We start from the raw sequence: 17,370 nt of genomic DNA, 5'->3' as shown, positions 1-17,370 counted from the left end.
ACAAAGCCAATTATTTAGTTATGATTTTTAACTCTAGTCACCGTCCAAGAGCTAGGATTGGTCATACCACTATCCCTATATACTTGGAAGCTAAACAGACAGATGGGTAAAATGTGACTATGCTATATAAAGAGAGGTGGGAGTTTTATCTGTCTGAACATGGATCTTCTCCAGAACTCCCTCTCGCAGCCCTCCCTTCCACTCTCCGGCCTCTCATTAGTGCCTGACGTTGCCCATGCGTTCCCTTCCTCCCTCAATTTCCCATGCTGAAATCTTTCTCTTCCAGCTCAGGTGCTACCTTCTCTGAGAAGTTTCGCAGGATCTCCTCCCCCAGGTGAAAGTGATCTCTCCATCCTAAAACTTGCCACAGTACTTTCTCACCTCTTCTTTGCCCTCATAACACCCTGGCTTATATTATAATTCTCTGTCAGTATCTCATACCCACCATGTGTTTATACACTTCTCTGTTTTATTGTCTCTATTGGTCCCCAGTTTCTAGCATGGCATTTTGTATGTAGTATGCTCTTGGTAAATGCTGGAGGAATGGAATGATCAAGAAAAGGAGGGAAAGTCCAATTATTGTGTGATATAGTCTATAACGAAACCACATTTTTAAAAGTACTTGAAGAAGATAATTTTCTGTACCAACAGATGTTTAATAGAAGTGAATTGGACAGATAGGAAGTTTACTCACTCAAGTGAAACCTTTCTTTCATCTATAATCATTTTCAAAGAAATCTTTCTGAAATTTATTTCTTTTTTCTCTACCTTCTTAAACAGAATATACAGGCCATGATTTGATACTTCCTTGATGATGCAGAGTGATCCTTGTTACCACCAACTGTTGCAGTGGTCTTTAATATATAGTGTAATACAGAGGTGTCACACTGCCCACGGACCACATGTGGCCCACAACATTCCCCAGTGTGACTCAGACCAGATTAAAATGTAATTGGAAAATATTTAACAAAACAAAAATAAATTAAAACATAGATAATGTTGACATGTGGTTTTCTAAGTCAGAACACAGCTTGCAGGGACCTTTATGTATGGTTTAGTGACCCCTGTTTCCATTTGAGCTTGACATGACCAGAGCAGTACATGTAGTAGCTACCAAGTATATCAGATCGTATTCTAAATAGCTCTGGTCTACTGCCCTTTTCATGATTCTTGTACTATGTTTTATAGTTCTTATTCTTCCCCTTGGCTCCTTTCTTTGGCTGTTAATTCTTGTTTCTGTTAGTTTGCCTGTTTCTCCTAGGCCTTCTCATACACTGATACAATCTTTTGTCATCTGGGAAATCAGATAATTGCACTTGTAACAACTATATAAAAATAAGTCAGTAGGCTCATGGCATCTTCTGCAACTACAGAGTTTGTGGGTTTCTGTGCAGCAGCGCTGTGACAGCTATTTCAGATTTCCAAAGGCCTATTTTATTTCTAGGATCTTGACTTTGTTCCCAACTGATTTAGAGTGGCCTAAATCTAATCTTCCTCTGTGTGGAGCTGCTTTAAAGTTTTGGCTTTGAGTGACTTTAAAATGTTTTCTTTTCTTTTCTAGGTTAGCAGTGTGCAAGTCTTCAAATCATGGAATCCATATCGATGATGGGAAGCCCTAAGAGTCTTAATGAAACATTTTTACCTAATGGTATAAATGGTATCAAAGATGCAAGTAAGGTTACCATAGGTATAATTGGAAGTGGTGATTTTGCCAAATCTCTGACTATTCGACTTATTAGATGTGGGTATCACGTGGTTATAGGAAGCAGAAACCCCAAATTTGCTTCAGAATTCTTTCCACATGTGGTTGATGTCACCCATCATGAAGATGCCCTCACAAAAACAAATATAATTTTTGTTGCAATACATAGAGAACATTATACCTCTTTGTGGGATCTCCGGCATCTTCTTGTTGGTAAAATCCTGATTGATGTTAGCAATAACATGAGGGTAAACCAGTACCCAGAATCCAATGCAGAATATTTGGCTTCATTGTTCCCGGATTCCTTCATTGTGAAAGGATTTAACGTGGTCTCAGCGTGGGCACTCCAGTTAGGACCCAAGGACGCCAGCAGACAGGTATGCTTTTTCTTTTTTGGAGGAGAGATGTAACATATGGGTGTATGGACATATGTGTACTGATTTTCAGATAGATTGTACCAAGTGCTGAGACTCCACTGAACCATAAGTGGCCACCATAAGCTTTTAACCATCAATTTGCTGACTCTATAAAGGCACATCTCCACCACCAACGCAAAGAGTTGAGGCAGTTATTAGCCCTTTCCCTGAGGCATCCAGGTAATTCAAGAAAAGGCAAGTTTTGTGTCTCAGTTCCTCAGCGAGTTGCTTTAGTTTTCCATTTCACGTTAATAGAGATAAATTGGTTTCACAGAACATCAGTCATTACATTGTTTATGAGAGATCAGTGAGCCTATAAAACACGAGTGTGTACAACCCACCTCTACATATTTTAAAGTGCCCAAACTGGAAACTGCAGATGTTAGGATCCCACTTACAAGCCAGTTTAGCCTCCCATACTCCTTTGAGGCTGCTATCATTATTATTGAGGAGACTATGCCTATGCCCCAGGTCCATACACTTCAAGAAATTTTTATTCCCAGTTCTAGATGTAGTCAGTAGATCTGTTTAGTACACATAGTGTTCTGGATGCAGAGCAGACTGTGGAACACAGACAAGTAAGTAGAGAAGATTCGATACATAATGCAGTGATTTGCTTTTGTCTGGCCCCATGATTTCATTAGCATCAACCAGAGGTGTCAAACTCACGGCCCCTGCCCATGTGCCACCAAAATTCCACAGTGCTCTAACCCAGATTTAAATGTGATTGGGAAATGAGTAACGACATAAAAAAACTACAACATGGATAATGTTAACTTGTAGTTTTCTGAGTGCATACACATGCAGGAATCCATTTCTATTTGAATTTGATGACACTGGTGTAGACAATTCCCAGAGAGGGAATTCCTTCTACCAGTGCAATTTCTGGTGTTAGCTGTCTAGGGGTACTGAGAGGGTCAGTGATTTGCCCAGGGTTACACAGGCAGTATATGCAAGAAGCAGGCATTAAATATGGGTCTTCCAGACTTTTGGCCAGCTCTCCATATGCCGCATATATTGCCTCTAATAATATGGCATAATACAGAAAATAGTACATGTAATTCTGGAAAATGCTTATACTTAGGCCAGGATATCTCCCATCTGTGTCAGATGGACCCTCCATCCTTGGACAAGGGTTGCCATCCGTGTTGAGGGGCTTTATGGATGGTTCTGCATCAGTTATACCCTAACAGGTCAGTACTGGAGCACACTCTAACCTCTAGCATGATATCTAGTATGTTCAGTCTTGAAAGGTGTGAGACAAGTGAAGGATGCCATAGAGAATACTGCCTCCCTCCCCACTCCCCAACTCTTAAAACTATTACCAAGTCTTCAGCGATCCTGTATTGCAGTGGGGCTACCCTTCATCACACAGCTGCTGTCATTCTAAGGGTCTAATTAATTGTAATATGGTAGCGGGAGATGGGCTTATAGAACTGGCTTACTTTAGCCTCTGTTCCGACCTTGCTAGTACTTGGAGTAGCATGGCTATTCCTCAAAAAGCTATTCTAGCTACATGGTCTCCTCTACCACATCATGTCACATGGGAACCCCAAATCTGTGCCTTTTAAGCCTGCTTTGTTTACTTCTCCTCAAGTTAAGGTTCATCTCTTCACTGCCCTTCATTCAAAATCCAGTTGCCTGGCAGAAAGAACCACATGGCCACTACAACAATATTTCCACTCTTAGACTTCTGTCCCCCCAGTAGTTTATTAAACCCTTCTACCGTGAACAATTTCTTGCACTCAAATTTTGGTTTTCACTTTTCATTTTTCCTAAGCTATCTCCCTACATCATGGTACCAATTGTAGATACCTTCTGAGGGGAGCTGAAGGCAGGACAAGCTGCAAATTTATTTAAAATAGCAAGAAGGGTATAAAAAAGGTGAAATAATTAATCACCAATCTCAGGACAGGCCTCACAAATAGGAGTCTAAGTATGGCTGAGTATCCGGGCTCTTGTGGGCAAGTCCTCAAAGCAAGAAGATTAGGCTTTAGGACCTTCTCCACTATCCAGTCAGGAAGCCAGTGAGCACTTTGTTCCACTTCAGTGTACACTCACCAGACATTTCACTGGTCCCAGCACACACAGACCTGGATCAGCATCATACATAAGCCAGAATCACACTCTTCCCCTTTCCTGGCTTTGGCCGAGGAGCAGGAAGAATTATTCTTGAATTATAAGATTAAATAAAGAATTCTATCCTTTACTGTCTGAGCCATTCGGTTTCATCTAGCCATGGGTGGGTTTGGAATGGATGGAGGCCAGAAGAATCTTCAGCTCCTGGCATTTGTGGTGTTTCACTGTTGGCCCCTGAGGGGAGGAAGGGATGGATTGAGAGGGGAATATTTTCCGATGTCATTTCAGAGTCAGCTATTGACATGTCAAAGAATGAGGGTAATGGTTGCAGGGACTCTTCAACTGAAGAGAATTCAGAAGAACATGAAGGGCAGGGCCAGGTACATAAGGTCAGGCATAAAAAACATGCACATGCCCCCTGAATGAAAGACGAGAACTCTGTCAAGTTCAGCAGCTCATTGCTTGCTTCCCTGGGTACATAACCACTATGACCCAGAATGAGGACCTTCCCAAGCCTGCTTCTGCTGCACAGTCAATCCCCTTACTGCTTCTTGTCTTCCACATCCACAACCTCTATTCCTTGGTACGGATCTCATCTCAGTCACACAATGATGTTGCCCAATCTAACCCGTGCTGCCAGCCACATCGCCTTATATCAACCCTCCCCAGACTGGGAAAGTTTTGTTGGACATATGGAACCAGTTCCGCTGCAGCCCAAGACAGGACCTGACCTCAACCCCGCCTGGGGGCGGGGCAGTCCATTAAGCATGAGTTGCAAAGGATAAGGATTGGAGGAACTGTGACCTACATAAGTGGCAGAGGTATTCACAATTATAAAATCAAGGATCTTTAAAAGATTGAAACAAAATTTTAATATTACTATTTAGGATTTCGTAGGATTTAGAACTATAGGGACCCTTTTCAGGCATCTAGTCCAGGGCTTCTTAAACTTTTTCCACGCACAACCCCTTCGGCACTCCTTAAACTGACCCCGTGTAGCACCTCGACCCAGTAGTCTAACACCTAATTTTACAGATGAGGAAACTGAAGCAGAGAGGATAATGGATTTGCTCAGCAGCAAAAGTACTCAGGATTTGGACCCAAAGACCTCTTACTCCAAATCTAGGGTCAGACTATTCATTGTATGAGGAGCAGTTTGCAGCATTTTGTAGGTCTGTATTTGCAAGTTTCAGTAAGCATTTATTAAGCACTTACCGTATGCTAGTCACGTTGCTATGTATTTCCTTGTAGATGCTTGGCCTGCAATTAGGTGAAGTTGCCACGAACTAGACAGTGATGTATTAATTACAGGTTTATTGTCAGGACAGGCAGGCACCATAGGAATGGTTAATTTAGTGGAACGAATAGCATGCTTTTTTATTCAACTGGGCTTTTTATTCAGATAACATATAATTTTAAAGAATTAAATTTAGCTAAGAATAAACTTTAAGGAACTCCATATTTTAAAAGATGTTCTCTGATGTGATATAAGATCTAATGCACTTCCAATATTTAAGTATGATTAGATGTGATAACCTTAACTGGTTATCAGTCACTGTTAACTTAAGCAAGATATTCCTCTCCAATGTTTAAAGAGAATGGTTTTTTTTAAAAAAGCTAATCCTTAGTATTTATATGTGAAGTCAAGGCCTTTTTGAGTCATATCATTTGAGTGCATCTGTGCTTCAGGACAACTTGGTGTCAAAAGCTCTTGATGTACTATTTCTTTAGCCTCTGACATTCTCTCCAACTTCCATTCACTCATTTTAAGCCATTAACTAATGGGAGGGACAGCTTTCCTAGCATTCCTGATCAGTTATTTATTAGTTTTTGTTTGGTTTCTTTGAATCTTCCTTCATCACAGGGCTAAAAGAAGAAAGAATTGTAGTATAATGTTATGTTTGTGTGGGTCTCCTATGGACTGTTTTGACAGTAATTGGTTTCCCCATCAGGTATTTGCTATAAATTTACATACGTTGTTTAAGTTGACTCATTAAATATTTCCCTCAGCCCTTCTGTAGTGTATCCTGGCTGCTGACAGTGACCTCTTTTAAAGGGACCACATCCTTTCCATAGAACAAACACTTAAGATCATATTTGAATACAGTCACAAAACATCTGGCACAATATCTTGCATATGATAGGTCTTTAAAATATGTTTAACACAGTGTTTTCCCACACATCATTTCAAAATTAACTTATTTGAAAACTATCTTGGATGTTATTATCATACAGTATACTTATTTTTCTAAACTAACTAGAAAAAATAATTTCTATGCTTATTTGATATATAATAAAAATAAATATATTTACAAATAACAAAAGTAAGCATAAAATAGCTTCTCTTTATTTTTTCAAAAATGACCACCTTTGATTATTAATAAATTCATTTGATAAGAAATCTGGCTACTGAATAAGCATTTGGCATGCAGACATTTAATAGTAGCATTTTACCTTTAGGTGACAGGGCTCTCAATAAAATTTTTCAAAATCCACACAATCTACTTAGCAAGTACCTCTTCATTTACAAGAAGATTAGTGTACACAGTTTTTAAAGGTATAGATTTTCATTAATCTAGAAATAAAGACAGGGTATGTTTGAGAAAATATTAATGACAAAGTTATGAATTCAGCTCCGCTTTTAAATAAAATTTACTTTATTACTCATAACAGTATATCTAACTACATATTTGACCACTGTATGCAAATGTATGCCAAATATCTGATGAGGAAAACAATTACTAAGAAAACAGTGCTTCAGAGACACACTCAGGTGTCCAGTACCACTACAAAATTCTGTGGGATTGCCTTAGGGTCCTTCACCCACAGATTGAACAACTGATCTAACCCATAAGTCCAAGGTCCTTTAGTCACTGACAGATCTGGAAGCAGAGCCCAGATCTCTTACTTCCCAGTCAGGCCACTAACAGTGCAGTGGGTAGAGAGCTGGGTCTGGAATCAGGAAGATATGAGTTCAGCTGTGGCCTCAGACACTTCTAGCTGTGTGACCCTGGGCAAGGCACTTAAATTCTGTTTGCCTCAGTTTCCCTCTCTGTAAAAAATGGGGATAATAATAGCATCTACCTCCCACGGTTGTTGTGAGAATCAAATGAGAAAATAATTGTAAGAAGCACACAGTGCCTGGCATACAGTAGTCATTATATAAATGCAAATTCATTCTTTTCCCCTCATCCCCACCCCATGTGTACAACAGTTCTTCCCATTACATTGCATCTCATTTCTTATTCTTGGTGTGTGCCTGCAAGAGAGATTAAATACTGGCTGAGAACTGAAGGTACCAGATCAAGGACCTTGGGGGAACCTACCTAAATTAAGCCCTCATTCCACATTTGGCCATCGCTCAACATTTTCTTAAAGTGGAAAATAAAGCAGTAAAACCAGTGATTAGTCATTTACTGTGAACTACGGAAATGGTCTCACTTGTAATGATTTTATGATAGTTATTCTGAATGACTATCTAAATTGGCCTATTCCTTTGAAATTATTATTAAATAAATACAATTAACTATTACAAAACAGGAATTATGAGAGAACCTCTGATTAAGTGGCAAAGAATGGCCAGTGAGATGATGGCTCTCAGTGGTCATCAACTAGGAAAAGTGTTTTCCTTTCTTGAAATAAAGATTAATCCTGTCACAGTTAGACTCTAATAGGTTAAATCATCAAGGATATTTTCCTGGTTTCTTGGGTATTAAAAAGTACTACAGACTGTAGAAAAAGAAGAGTTCTAGGAACCTGACTTTATATAGTGTTAAATACCTAAGAATTTTGAAATGCATACTATTTCAGAGCACTTCTTTCATTAGTATCAATGGTGGTTGCAAGGAATGTTTGGGGAGCATGTTGTGTTTTTAATCTCCTAGATTTAAGGATTCTAGGATCTTTAATATCTTTTTAGTTGACTTGTGGTTATTTTTCATTTTTCACATTAGGTTAGTAATTCTACTACTAAGCACTTGCACAACACTGAACATAAAAATGGTTTTATTGTCTTTGTTAGCTAAATTTAAAATATCCTGTGAGATACCACATTAGAGATAAGAGAAATGAAGGCATTGAATGATCATGCCAAAGACCATCCAAAGAGTTTAAGAAACACTTATTTTGATGAATCAGTCTTCAACAACACTCATATAAAAAGTATAAGTCAAGAAGCATTAATAAGTGCCTTCTGTATGCCAGGCATGATGGGAAGTGCTGGGGATACAAAGAAAGGTAACCCTTTCCTCATCTCCTCCCACCAGTTCAGATTCAACACGCACTAGGTTTTAGGGGGATTTTTATTTGCCACTTCATTCTTAGGGGGCAGCACAGATTTCCCCCTGTAATACTCTTCCCTCTGACTAATCTACATATATTATCACTGACTTAGTCTTTGTTATTTGTATATTTTAACTTCCATAAAAGTCCCACACCAGAGCCTCTTTTTAGCAAATATATGGCCTTGGGTTCTTAAAAGCCAGGCCAACAGAGTACAAGCTCCATTACTAGGTTCTACCAACCTGTGCCTGCCGTCCAAGGACCAGCCCAACAAATTTTAAAGATAGCCTTCTCAAAGCAAGATGGTCATCAGTTAATTAACTCACTGGCCATGAGGATACTTTAAAAATTAAAAATGACCCTCAATCCTGTGCAGTCTCCTTCACCTTTCAGTGACCATGATGACTTGGAAAAAGGGAAAGAGGGTATTAAGAATCATAAGGGTTTCAAAGAGTCCATAAACATTAACTCTTGGTACAATGTATGAGACCACTGTCTCAGTCTCTGATGATCTGATATGATCTTGGAGGAACTGAACCACATCCATATTGAAGCTGAACAGTAGAATGTCTTACAGTTTCTCCTTGGAGAAATGCCTTCAGGAGTTTGTGGAATTGTTTTGATGTGCCCAAGGATAAGACATAATTTTATGGAACAGCTAGTCATCTCACCTTCCAGTGTTCACAGTGAATATAAACAAGGGGGACCATCATGAGAGTAGCTCTAACATATGCTCCAACACCTGTTGAAGAATATGAAGAAATAGAGAAATTTTACAAAGCAGCTAACAAGATCCTCCACGCCAAGTAAAAATCTGCACTAATATTTGGTGATTTGAATGCAAAGATAAGCATAGGGACACTGGGGGAAAAAGATAGTTTGCAAAATATAATTAGAAATTAATTAAAGAGGATAAACATGCCTGTAATATTTGAAAAACTCGGGCCAATATATCATTAATATCACTGGATATGGTGAGCATCAAACAATATCAAAAAAATCAAGCCGACTTTGTCTTAACAGACAAGAAACAACTAATTATTTATGTAGCAGTCATTTTAGAGTCAGCTATCAGCCTTCATATCAATGACTGCTTAGAGAAATGGTTAAAATTAGTACTACATTAGTATTGGTCTGCAAGAATTTAAGTGCCTACAATGTACTAGCCACAGTGCCAAGTGTGGGGTGATAAAAAGACAAATATGAAATAGTCTTTGGCCTCTTACGAGAAGACTAGTGATTGCAACGGTTCCAACCTGACCATAAATAAGCTGGTGACTAGGGAAGGGATAAAGCAAAAACAGTGGCTTTCATGGATGTCACACAGTTGATTAAGAGTTGTAGAGAATACGATGTCCTGTTGTAATAATTGTTCATCAAGTACAAAGAAGCATTTGACTCGGTAGAGCAACACACAATCTAAAGAGTTCTCTTTCAGTAGGTTAAAATCGCATAGAATTTCTTGATACACACAATCATAATAGTAGACATTTAATCAATGCTGTTCAGTTGGTGATTCTCAAAATATTGAGACATGTTTTCCATTCCGTTCTGGACAATGTCTTGTGCAAATCCAAAGAGAAGAGGGATTTCCCTGCCGGGCCTAGGTTCTCCAAATGTGCCTGTTTGAGGAGGGCACACACTCTTCACTACTATCACAAGGCCTCCCCAATGAAATCTTTAACTACTCAACAGAAATTGACCTTGCAATCCACACAAGAAAAAACAAGTAGTTGGAGAGGTTACAAAGGCAGCACAGAATAGCAGAGGGATCAGGAAGCCCCCGATTCCAATCCAACTTTCAGTCGGTCCTAGCTGTGTGCACCTGGACCAGTCATTTAAGGTAGCCACAGTTCCTTCTAAAATGAAAGCAGGGACAGAGAGGGGCAGGGCAGACTAGATGGCCTCCAAGGTCCCTTTACTTCGAACTCTTAGAGCTCTAGACTTTTCTATTCGTTTAGATGGGCCGTTCACTGAGTCAGTCCATCAGTACATCTCTCTTGAATGGACACTGCCAGCAGAATAGGCAGATGAACATTTTCCACAAATTATGCAGTGACTTCCTCACTGATCACCAACTCGCCTCCAACTGCAGACCTTGGTTTTTTGTTATCAGCGTTCTTCCAGTAAAGCTATATGGCTGTGAATTATAGGATTTGTTGTTTTGTTCATTCACTTCAGTGATGTCCAACTCTTCATGACCCCATTTGGGGTTTTCTTGGCAAAGATACTGGAGTGGTTTGCCATTTCTTTCTCCAGCTCATTTTACAGATGAAACTGATGCAAACAGGTTAAGGAACTTGCCCAGGGTCACACAGCTAGTAAGTGGCTGTGGCCAGATTTAAACTCAATATGAGGCTTTGGGACTCCTAAACAGGTGCTCTGTGCACTATGGCGCCACCTAGTGCCTGAATTATAGAATATACTGAATAAAAATGGCAGGTAACCCAAAACTCAATAGAAAAGTACATGGGGAGAAATATAGTACCAATGATGACTTGTGCACAAAAAGTGGCATAAAAGACTTGACCAAAAACACAAGTACCTGGAAAACAGGATGGGTCAGTCATGTAGCAAGAACAACTGGAAGACAGCAAATATTAGAAGAATCAGAGGAAAGAATATTGGATAGATTTTTTGTAGGATTTATAGAAGGAAATGGATAAGAATCACACAGGATATGAAGGTGTGATCTGCATAAGCAGAGGAAGTACTCATCACATCACAGATCCCTGATACATATAATAAATGCCTTTGTACATTACTCCCTAATATTAGCTCCTTTTGTAATTCACATCTTCTAAAACTAGCAGTGCTTCTCTGTAGCTTGAACACTGTGGAAGAAATTATCTTTACAGAATTTTTTGTTGTCTTTTTTTTAACCAAAAAACAGGTCTATGTATGTAGCAACAACATTCAAGCTCGACATCAAGTTATTGAACTCGCTCGTCAACTGAACTTCATTCCTATTGACTTGGGATCATTATCATCGGCCAGGGAGATTGAGAACTTACCCTTGCGACTGTTCACACTGTGGAGAGGGCCAGTAGTAGTAGCGATAAGCCTGGCCACTTTTTTCTTCCTTTACTCCTTTGTGAGAGACGTGATACATCCATATGCAAGAAATCAGCAGAGTGACTTTTACAAGATTCCCATTGAAATCGTGAACAAGACATTACCCATTGTCGCCATCACGTTGCTCTCTCTGGTTTACCTAGCAGGACTCTTGGCTGCTGCTTATCAGCTCTATTATGGCACCAAATATAGACGATTTCCTCCATGGCTAGAGACTTGGTTACAGTGTAGAAAACAGCTTGGATTACTAAGCTTTTTCTTTGCTACAGTCCATGTTGCTTATAGTCTTTGCTTACCAATGAGAAGATCAGAGAGATACTTGTTTCTCAACATGGCTTATCAGCAGGTAAGGAACATGCTTTTTTATCTGTCTAATTTAAGTAAAATGCTGTGTCAGGGTGCCTTATTTAACATAAGATCTTAAATGATCTAAAGGTTACTTTTTAAATTCTGGCATAATGTTTTAATGCATTTAATTAATGAATAACAGTATTGAACAAGAAAAGCACATATAACTCAAGACCTGAAATTTGATTATCACTACTTTAGTACTAACAAGCAATAAAGAAATTGATTAGCTATTCAATACCTCCAATAAACCTACCAAATATCATCAGTGATCTGTGAAAATAATACTCTTTATCAATAAGAGACTTTATTTTTCAGCATATATCCCAGTAATGATTAATTTTATATCATATCTAAGGCATTAAGAGAAGCAACATGAGAGTAGTGGATAAAGGGGCCGGAATGGAATTGGGGGGCCTGGGTACAAGACTTGCCCCTAATGCAAACTATCAGAATGACCATGGGCAAGTTATTTAATGGCTTGATGTCCCAGGGTACTCTCTAAAACTATAAAATAGACATGAATTGCCAATATTAATTGGTGAATGGAATCCCCAGAGCTGAAGCTCCCTACAAGATGAAAGCCTTTAATATACCATATTCTTTGACAAAAAACCTACATCAAACATCTACAAATACAATCTAATTCTCCTTCTGATAGAACCAAAGAGCAGATCAAAAGGAGACTATAATTACAGAATTAATGTTCTGGTTTGTTAAAAAATTCAGGAAGCAATGAAGGATTAATCATGGATCCTGTCTCTTGAAATATAGTGCTTACAAAATAATGTACTAAGGCAGCCATCCAGTGAGTTATTTCACAATGAAAATAAGACACAAGTCAGACATTTTTACTGAAAATGTGTTCTTATACATACTGCCTCTTATTATACAAAGAATACCATGCTGATTTGGTAAAATGTTCACCAAATAAAGGAAATTCAAATTTACTTTCTTGTCAGGTTCATGCAAATATTGAAAACTCCTGGAATGAAGAAGAAGTGTGGAGAATTGAAATGTATATCTCTTTTGGAATAATGAGCCTAGGCTTACTTTCCTTATTAGCGGTAACTTCCATCCCTTCAGTGAGCAACGCCTTAAACTGGAGAGAGTTCAGCTTTATCCAGGTATGTTGTGGGGAAAGGAGGAAAAATTTTAATTCATCAATCACTACATTTCTATTTTTTAAAGGATATTCTTAGTTAAAAATAAGTTCCTCTCGGGCTATGATACACAGCTTACTTAGGTTTCATGAGTTGTTGAATCCAGATCAGCTCAACACCACCTCAGGTGAAATGAAATGAAAAGATGGGACCAGAATACTGAACTTCTGGTGACAGTTATAATATTAGCTGACATCTCTATGGTGCTTTAAAAGGAGTAAGTATGATGTAGTGGAAGGAGCCCTGGACTTGGAGTCAAGAGTTTGAGCACTCTCCATCCCTGTAAGCGTCCCCATTCACCGTGTCAGAAATAGACCTCGCTATCTGTTCCCTCAAACCCGTTTCTCTTTCAAGCTTCCCAGTCCTATCAAGGGAGTCCCTACACTATCAGCAGCCCCTGTTCACAAGTCTCAGTATTCTCCTCGGCTCTCACGTACCACACACATCCAGTTTGTCTCCACTCGCAGAGCCATCTACCTGGTTTAGGCCTTCACCACCATCTGTCATCTGGATTGGTTTCCCCACCTCAAGCCTTTCCCAGCTCCAGTCTGTTCTCTACACAGCCCACGGCTGCTCAGTCTCAACTCCAGTGGCTCCCTATCACCTCTGGCATCAAATAGAAATGCTTCTGCTTGGCATTTAAGCTCTTTACAATATGGCCCTTCCTCCCTTTCTAGCCTTACTTGATGTACCTCACAAACAAAACTCCATCTCCCATCTCAGTGACATTGCGCTGATTATCCACTATGCTTTCCTTCCTCACCTTTACCTCTGGGAATCCCTGGGTTTCCTCCAAGACAACCCAAGTGTCACTTGTACATGATACTTTTTGTGAATGTCCCCCCCCTTCCCTCCCTTCTCTTCCCATAGCCACCTTATATTTATTTTGTTGATATCTTTATATATAATATATATACACATAATATGTTTGTGTGTGTATGTGTGTGTGTGTTGTTTTCCCTGTTACAATCTAAGTACTCTGAGGGTGGGGCACTATTTCACTTTTGTATTTGTATCTCCAGCTAGCATTGATCCTGGCACATAAAAAACATTTATTATCTAGTAATTCGTTGATTTCGGGCAGGTAGGTGACACAGTGGATAGAGTGCTTGGCCTGGAGTCAGGAAGACTCGTCTTTGTAAGTTCAAATCTGGCCTCAGACACTTACTAGCTGTGTGACCCTGGACAAGTTACTAAACTCTTTTTGCCTCCATTCCTCATCTGTAAAATGAGCTGGAGAAGAAAATGGCAAACCACTCCAAGGAAACCCCCAAAATGGGGTCATGGAGAGTCAGACATGACTGAAAAACAACTGAACAACAAAAATTACCACCCATCAATATAAACCCCCTTTTTCTTTATTACTAGCTCTGTAACTTCATTCTTCAGGGCTGAGGTATCTTCTGTAAAAATGAAGGGTTGGAATATGTGATCTAAAATTACTTCCAACTCTAATATTCTGTGAAGTGTTCATAAGTAGCTATCCTTAAGGATCTGCTTTATTAACATACGTAATTCTCTTATCATTTATATACATATGATCTTAGATTCTGAGCTGAAAAGGACCTCAGAAACCTATCCAGTCCCTTCATTTTACAAATGAGAGAGCTGAGTCATTAGGTGACTCACCCAGAATCAACTAGGTAATGAGCGTCAGGTAAGACTCAAACCTGGGTCCTCTGACTTCAAATCCAGTGTTCATTCCACTCCACAATGCTGCTGCCACCAATTACAATCTTAGAAATAGATTAACATGGTAGGACATCTTTGAATTTAGTATACAGAGTAAAAGATAGGCATTAGCTTGAGTCCTATTTAAATTTTCACAAATTCTGAATTAGATGGGTCCAAAGGAATTTTTACAATAGGTCATAAAAAGTTGTGACTAATCCTTTTGCACAGCAGAGTTCATTTTTGTCTACATTCCCTCTTGTAATTCTACCCAAATTGAAGGCATGGTCCTTGTCCAAATTAATTTTCTTGCAGAGGGTAGGGAAATAGAAATATTTTCTCAGCTGAGCTTTTCATCACACCTGAAAAGTGTCAGAGGCCTTTGAATAAAAAGTGGTAGACAGGTGCAAAATATTTTAAATTTAGATAAGTAATTGAAAACTGGAGAGTCTGTTCTGCTTAAGAGACTAGCATAGCCTTTGTCAGTAAAAGTTAATTGTCACATCATTGTCTTGGTGTAATACTACTTTTTATTTGACAAATGTAATGACCCAACTTACAGTTATCCTAATCATAGAGACTTAAGAATTCTGACTTGTAGATTTTGAAATTGTAAACAGCCAAAGCATTCATCACAATGTAGATTTATTTGTATTACTTTATAATGTTCTTAAATGAAGTTTTAAGTAAAGTACATTTTCAGTATACTTGAGTTGATCTCATAGCAAAGAGCAATTTGACACATGGCAAAATCAAAAGCTCGAAGCAGATAGGCCTAATAAGAGAATCAAGAAGATTAATTTTTTTCTTTTTTTCTCTCCCGAAGTCTACACTTGGATACGTGGCCCTGCTCATAAGTACTTTCCACGTTCTAATTTACGGGTGGAAGAGAGCTTTTGAAGAAGAGTACTACAGGTTCTATACGCCACCAAACTTTGTTCTTGCTCTTGTTTTGCCCTCCATTGTCATTCTGGGAAAAATCATTTTACTCCTTCCTTGTATAAGCAGGAAACTGAAAAGAATTAAAAAAGGCTGGGAAAAGAGCCAATTTATAGAAGTGGCCAGTGGAATAATTCCACACCTTTCACCAGAAAGGGTTACAGTAATGTGATGCTAAATGATACTAGTGTCACATGGAATTATACTTGAGTCATCATTTCTGTTATGACCTCTGTTTTCAGAAGTTTATCTGACTGGGCTACACAACTTGTTAAGGTTGAGATCGAATCAAGAAGGTCAAAGCCAAACTGGTCTTAGGTTTTTTTTAATTAATTTTCATTAAAGTCACATTAGGCAATTTGGAATTTTGTAGGGAGCCAGCCATATTTGTTGGAATTCTAAGTGCTCTTTTGCACAGCTGTAATCACTATTACTGTCACTTTGTCAGAGCTCTATTTTGTAACTGATCCAAGGTATACGCTATTTACATTTAGTAATGCCAACATACTTATCAATGTTTAAAAAAATCTTTTTTCAAGCAACTAGCATATTAAATTTTTGACATAAATCATCTTATATGTACGTTACATTTGCAACACTTAATGAAAATTGTTAATTATAAAACTAATGCGATAAGAATTTTAAATTACATAGAGTAACAAAACTTAATTGGTTAAAAAAAAAGAAATGTTGCATGGGAAACTGGACATAGTTGAGTGGTCCCTACCCTCTAATGCTCACCAACACCATACTGTAACATTCAGGAAACATACATATATGGATACAATAATTTCTTCTAAAAGAAAAATTAATTGAAAAAATTAATTAAAAGTAATTACATTAAAACATGCTAAGGATGTGGATTGATAAAATATTTATATATGGATTGAAGTGCTACAATCATGTAATAAACTAAAAATGTTCACTTCATGATTATATTAATGCAGTTCACAATATAGCAATCACTTTGTCATATTAAGAGACAAGACAGACGTCTCAGCAATATTCTACCTCCACAACAGAACATCTCTAACAAAGCCAGGATGAGGCTGTAGGCAAGGTTTGAACATTGTGTCCCCTTTGTTCACTCTAACGCATGGAATTTGACCTAACATAAAATAAATGATAAAATTCCACATAAAGTTGCCTTGTCATAGAAAACCATTACCTCTATCCCACAGTCAACATCAACACAAAACCCCTTTTTCTTCTCACCTTACCTTCAAGGGATATAGTAGTTAGAGGCCTAAATCCTAGAGGCCAACTCTACAGCAGCTTTGGCCGTAGCCTGTCTCTTTTTCACATTTTTGAGTGAAGAGGAAGCAGCAGGATCCTGTTGAACCTGGAAATTCTGCCTGGTAACCTGCCATCGTGGGAGTTTTCTTATGTTAATTTGTGAAGAAAGTCTGCCTGACAAGGGATGACTTTAGACCAGGAAGATTAAACAACCCATGGCAACTCCCCCCAAACTAATCGAGGTCATAAGCCTGTGGACCAAGGACAAGGCCTGCTCATTAACAGTCTCTTCCAAAAGGCTATGTAAGAAGATAGCCCAAGAAGTATTATTTCTCTTTTTTTCAAGCCTTTGAAAATCATTACAAAGCTAGGCCATCTATTTCCTACCCAAGCATTCATCCATGAAGTTTACATGCATGTAAAAGATGTATAGAAACTATATGCTGGCTTTTGAAAGTCT

The 17,370-nt window shown here is 38.6% G+C and overlaps 1 protein-coding gene across 1 annotated transcript; it reads left to right on the top strand.

Annotated features, from left to right (window-relative positions):
- The first annotated feature begins 1,567 nt into the window (after positions 1-1,567).
- On the top strand, positions 1,568-16,472 carry STEAP2 (STEAP2 metalloreductase). The gene is made up of 4 exons (XM_036760882.1): positions 1,568-2,079; positions 11,372-11,899; positions 12,864-13,028; positions 15,562-16,472. The coding sequence occupies exons 1-4, from the start codon at positions 1,588-1,590 to the stop codon at positions 15,844-15,846; spliced, it is 1,470 nt and encodes a 489-aa protein (XP_036616777.1). The 5' UTR covers positions 1,568-1,587; the 3' UTR covers positions 15,847-16,472.
- Positions 16,473-17,370: the final 898 nt, after the last annotated feature.

The sequence above is a fragment of the Trichosurus vulpecula genome, chromosome 5, assembly GCF_011100635.1.
Source record: "Trichosurus vulpecula isolate mTriVul1 chromosome 5, mTriVul1.pri, whole genome shotgun sequence".
Lineage (NCBI taxonomy): Eukaryota > Metazoa > Chordata > Mammalia > Diprotodontia > Phalangeridae > Trichosurus > Trichosurus vulpecula.
This window is presented reverse-complemented; position numbering and strand designations above follow the sequence as displayed.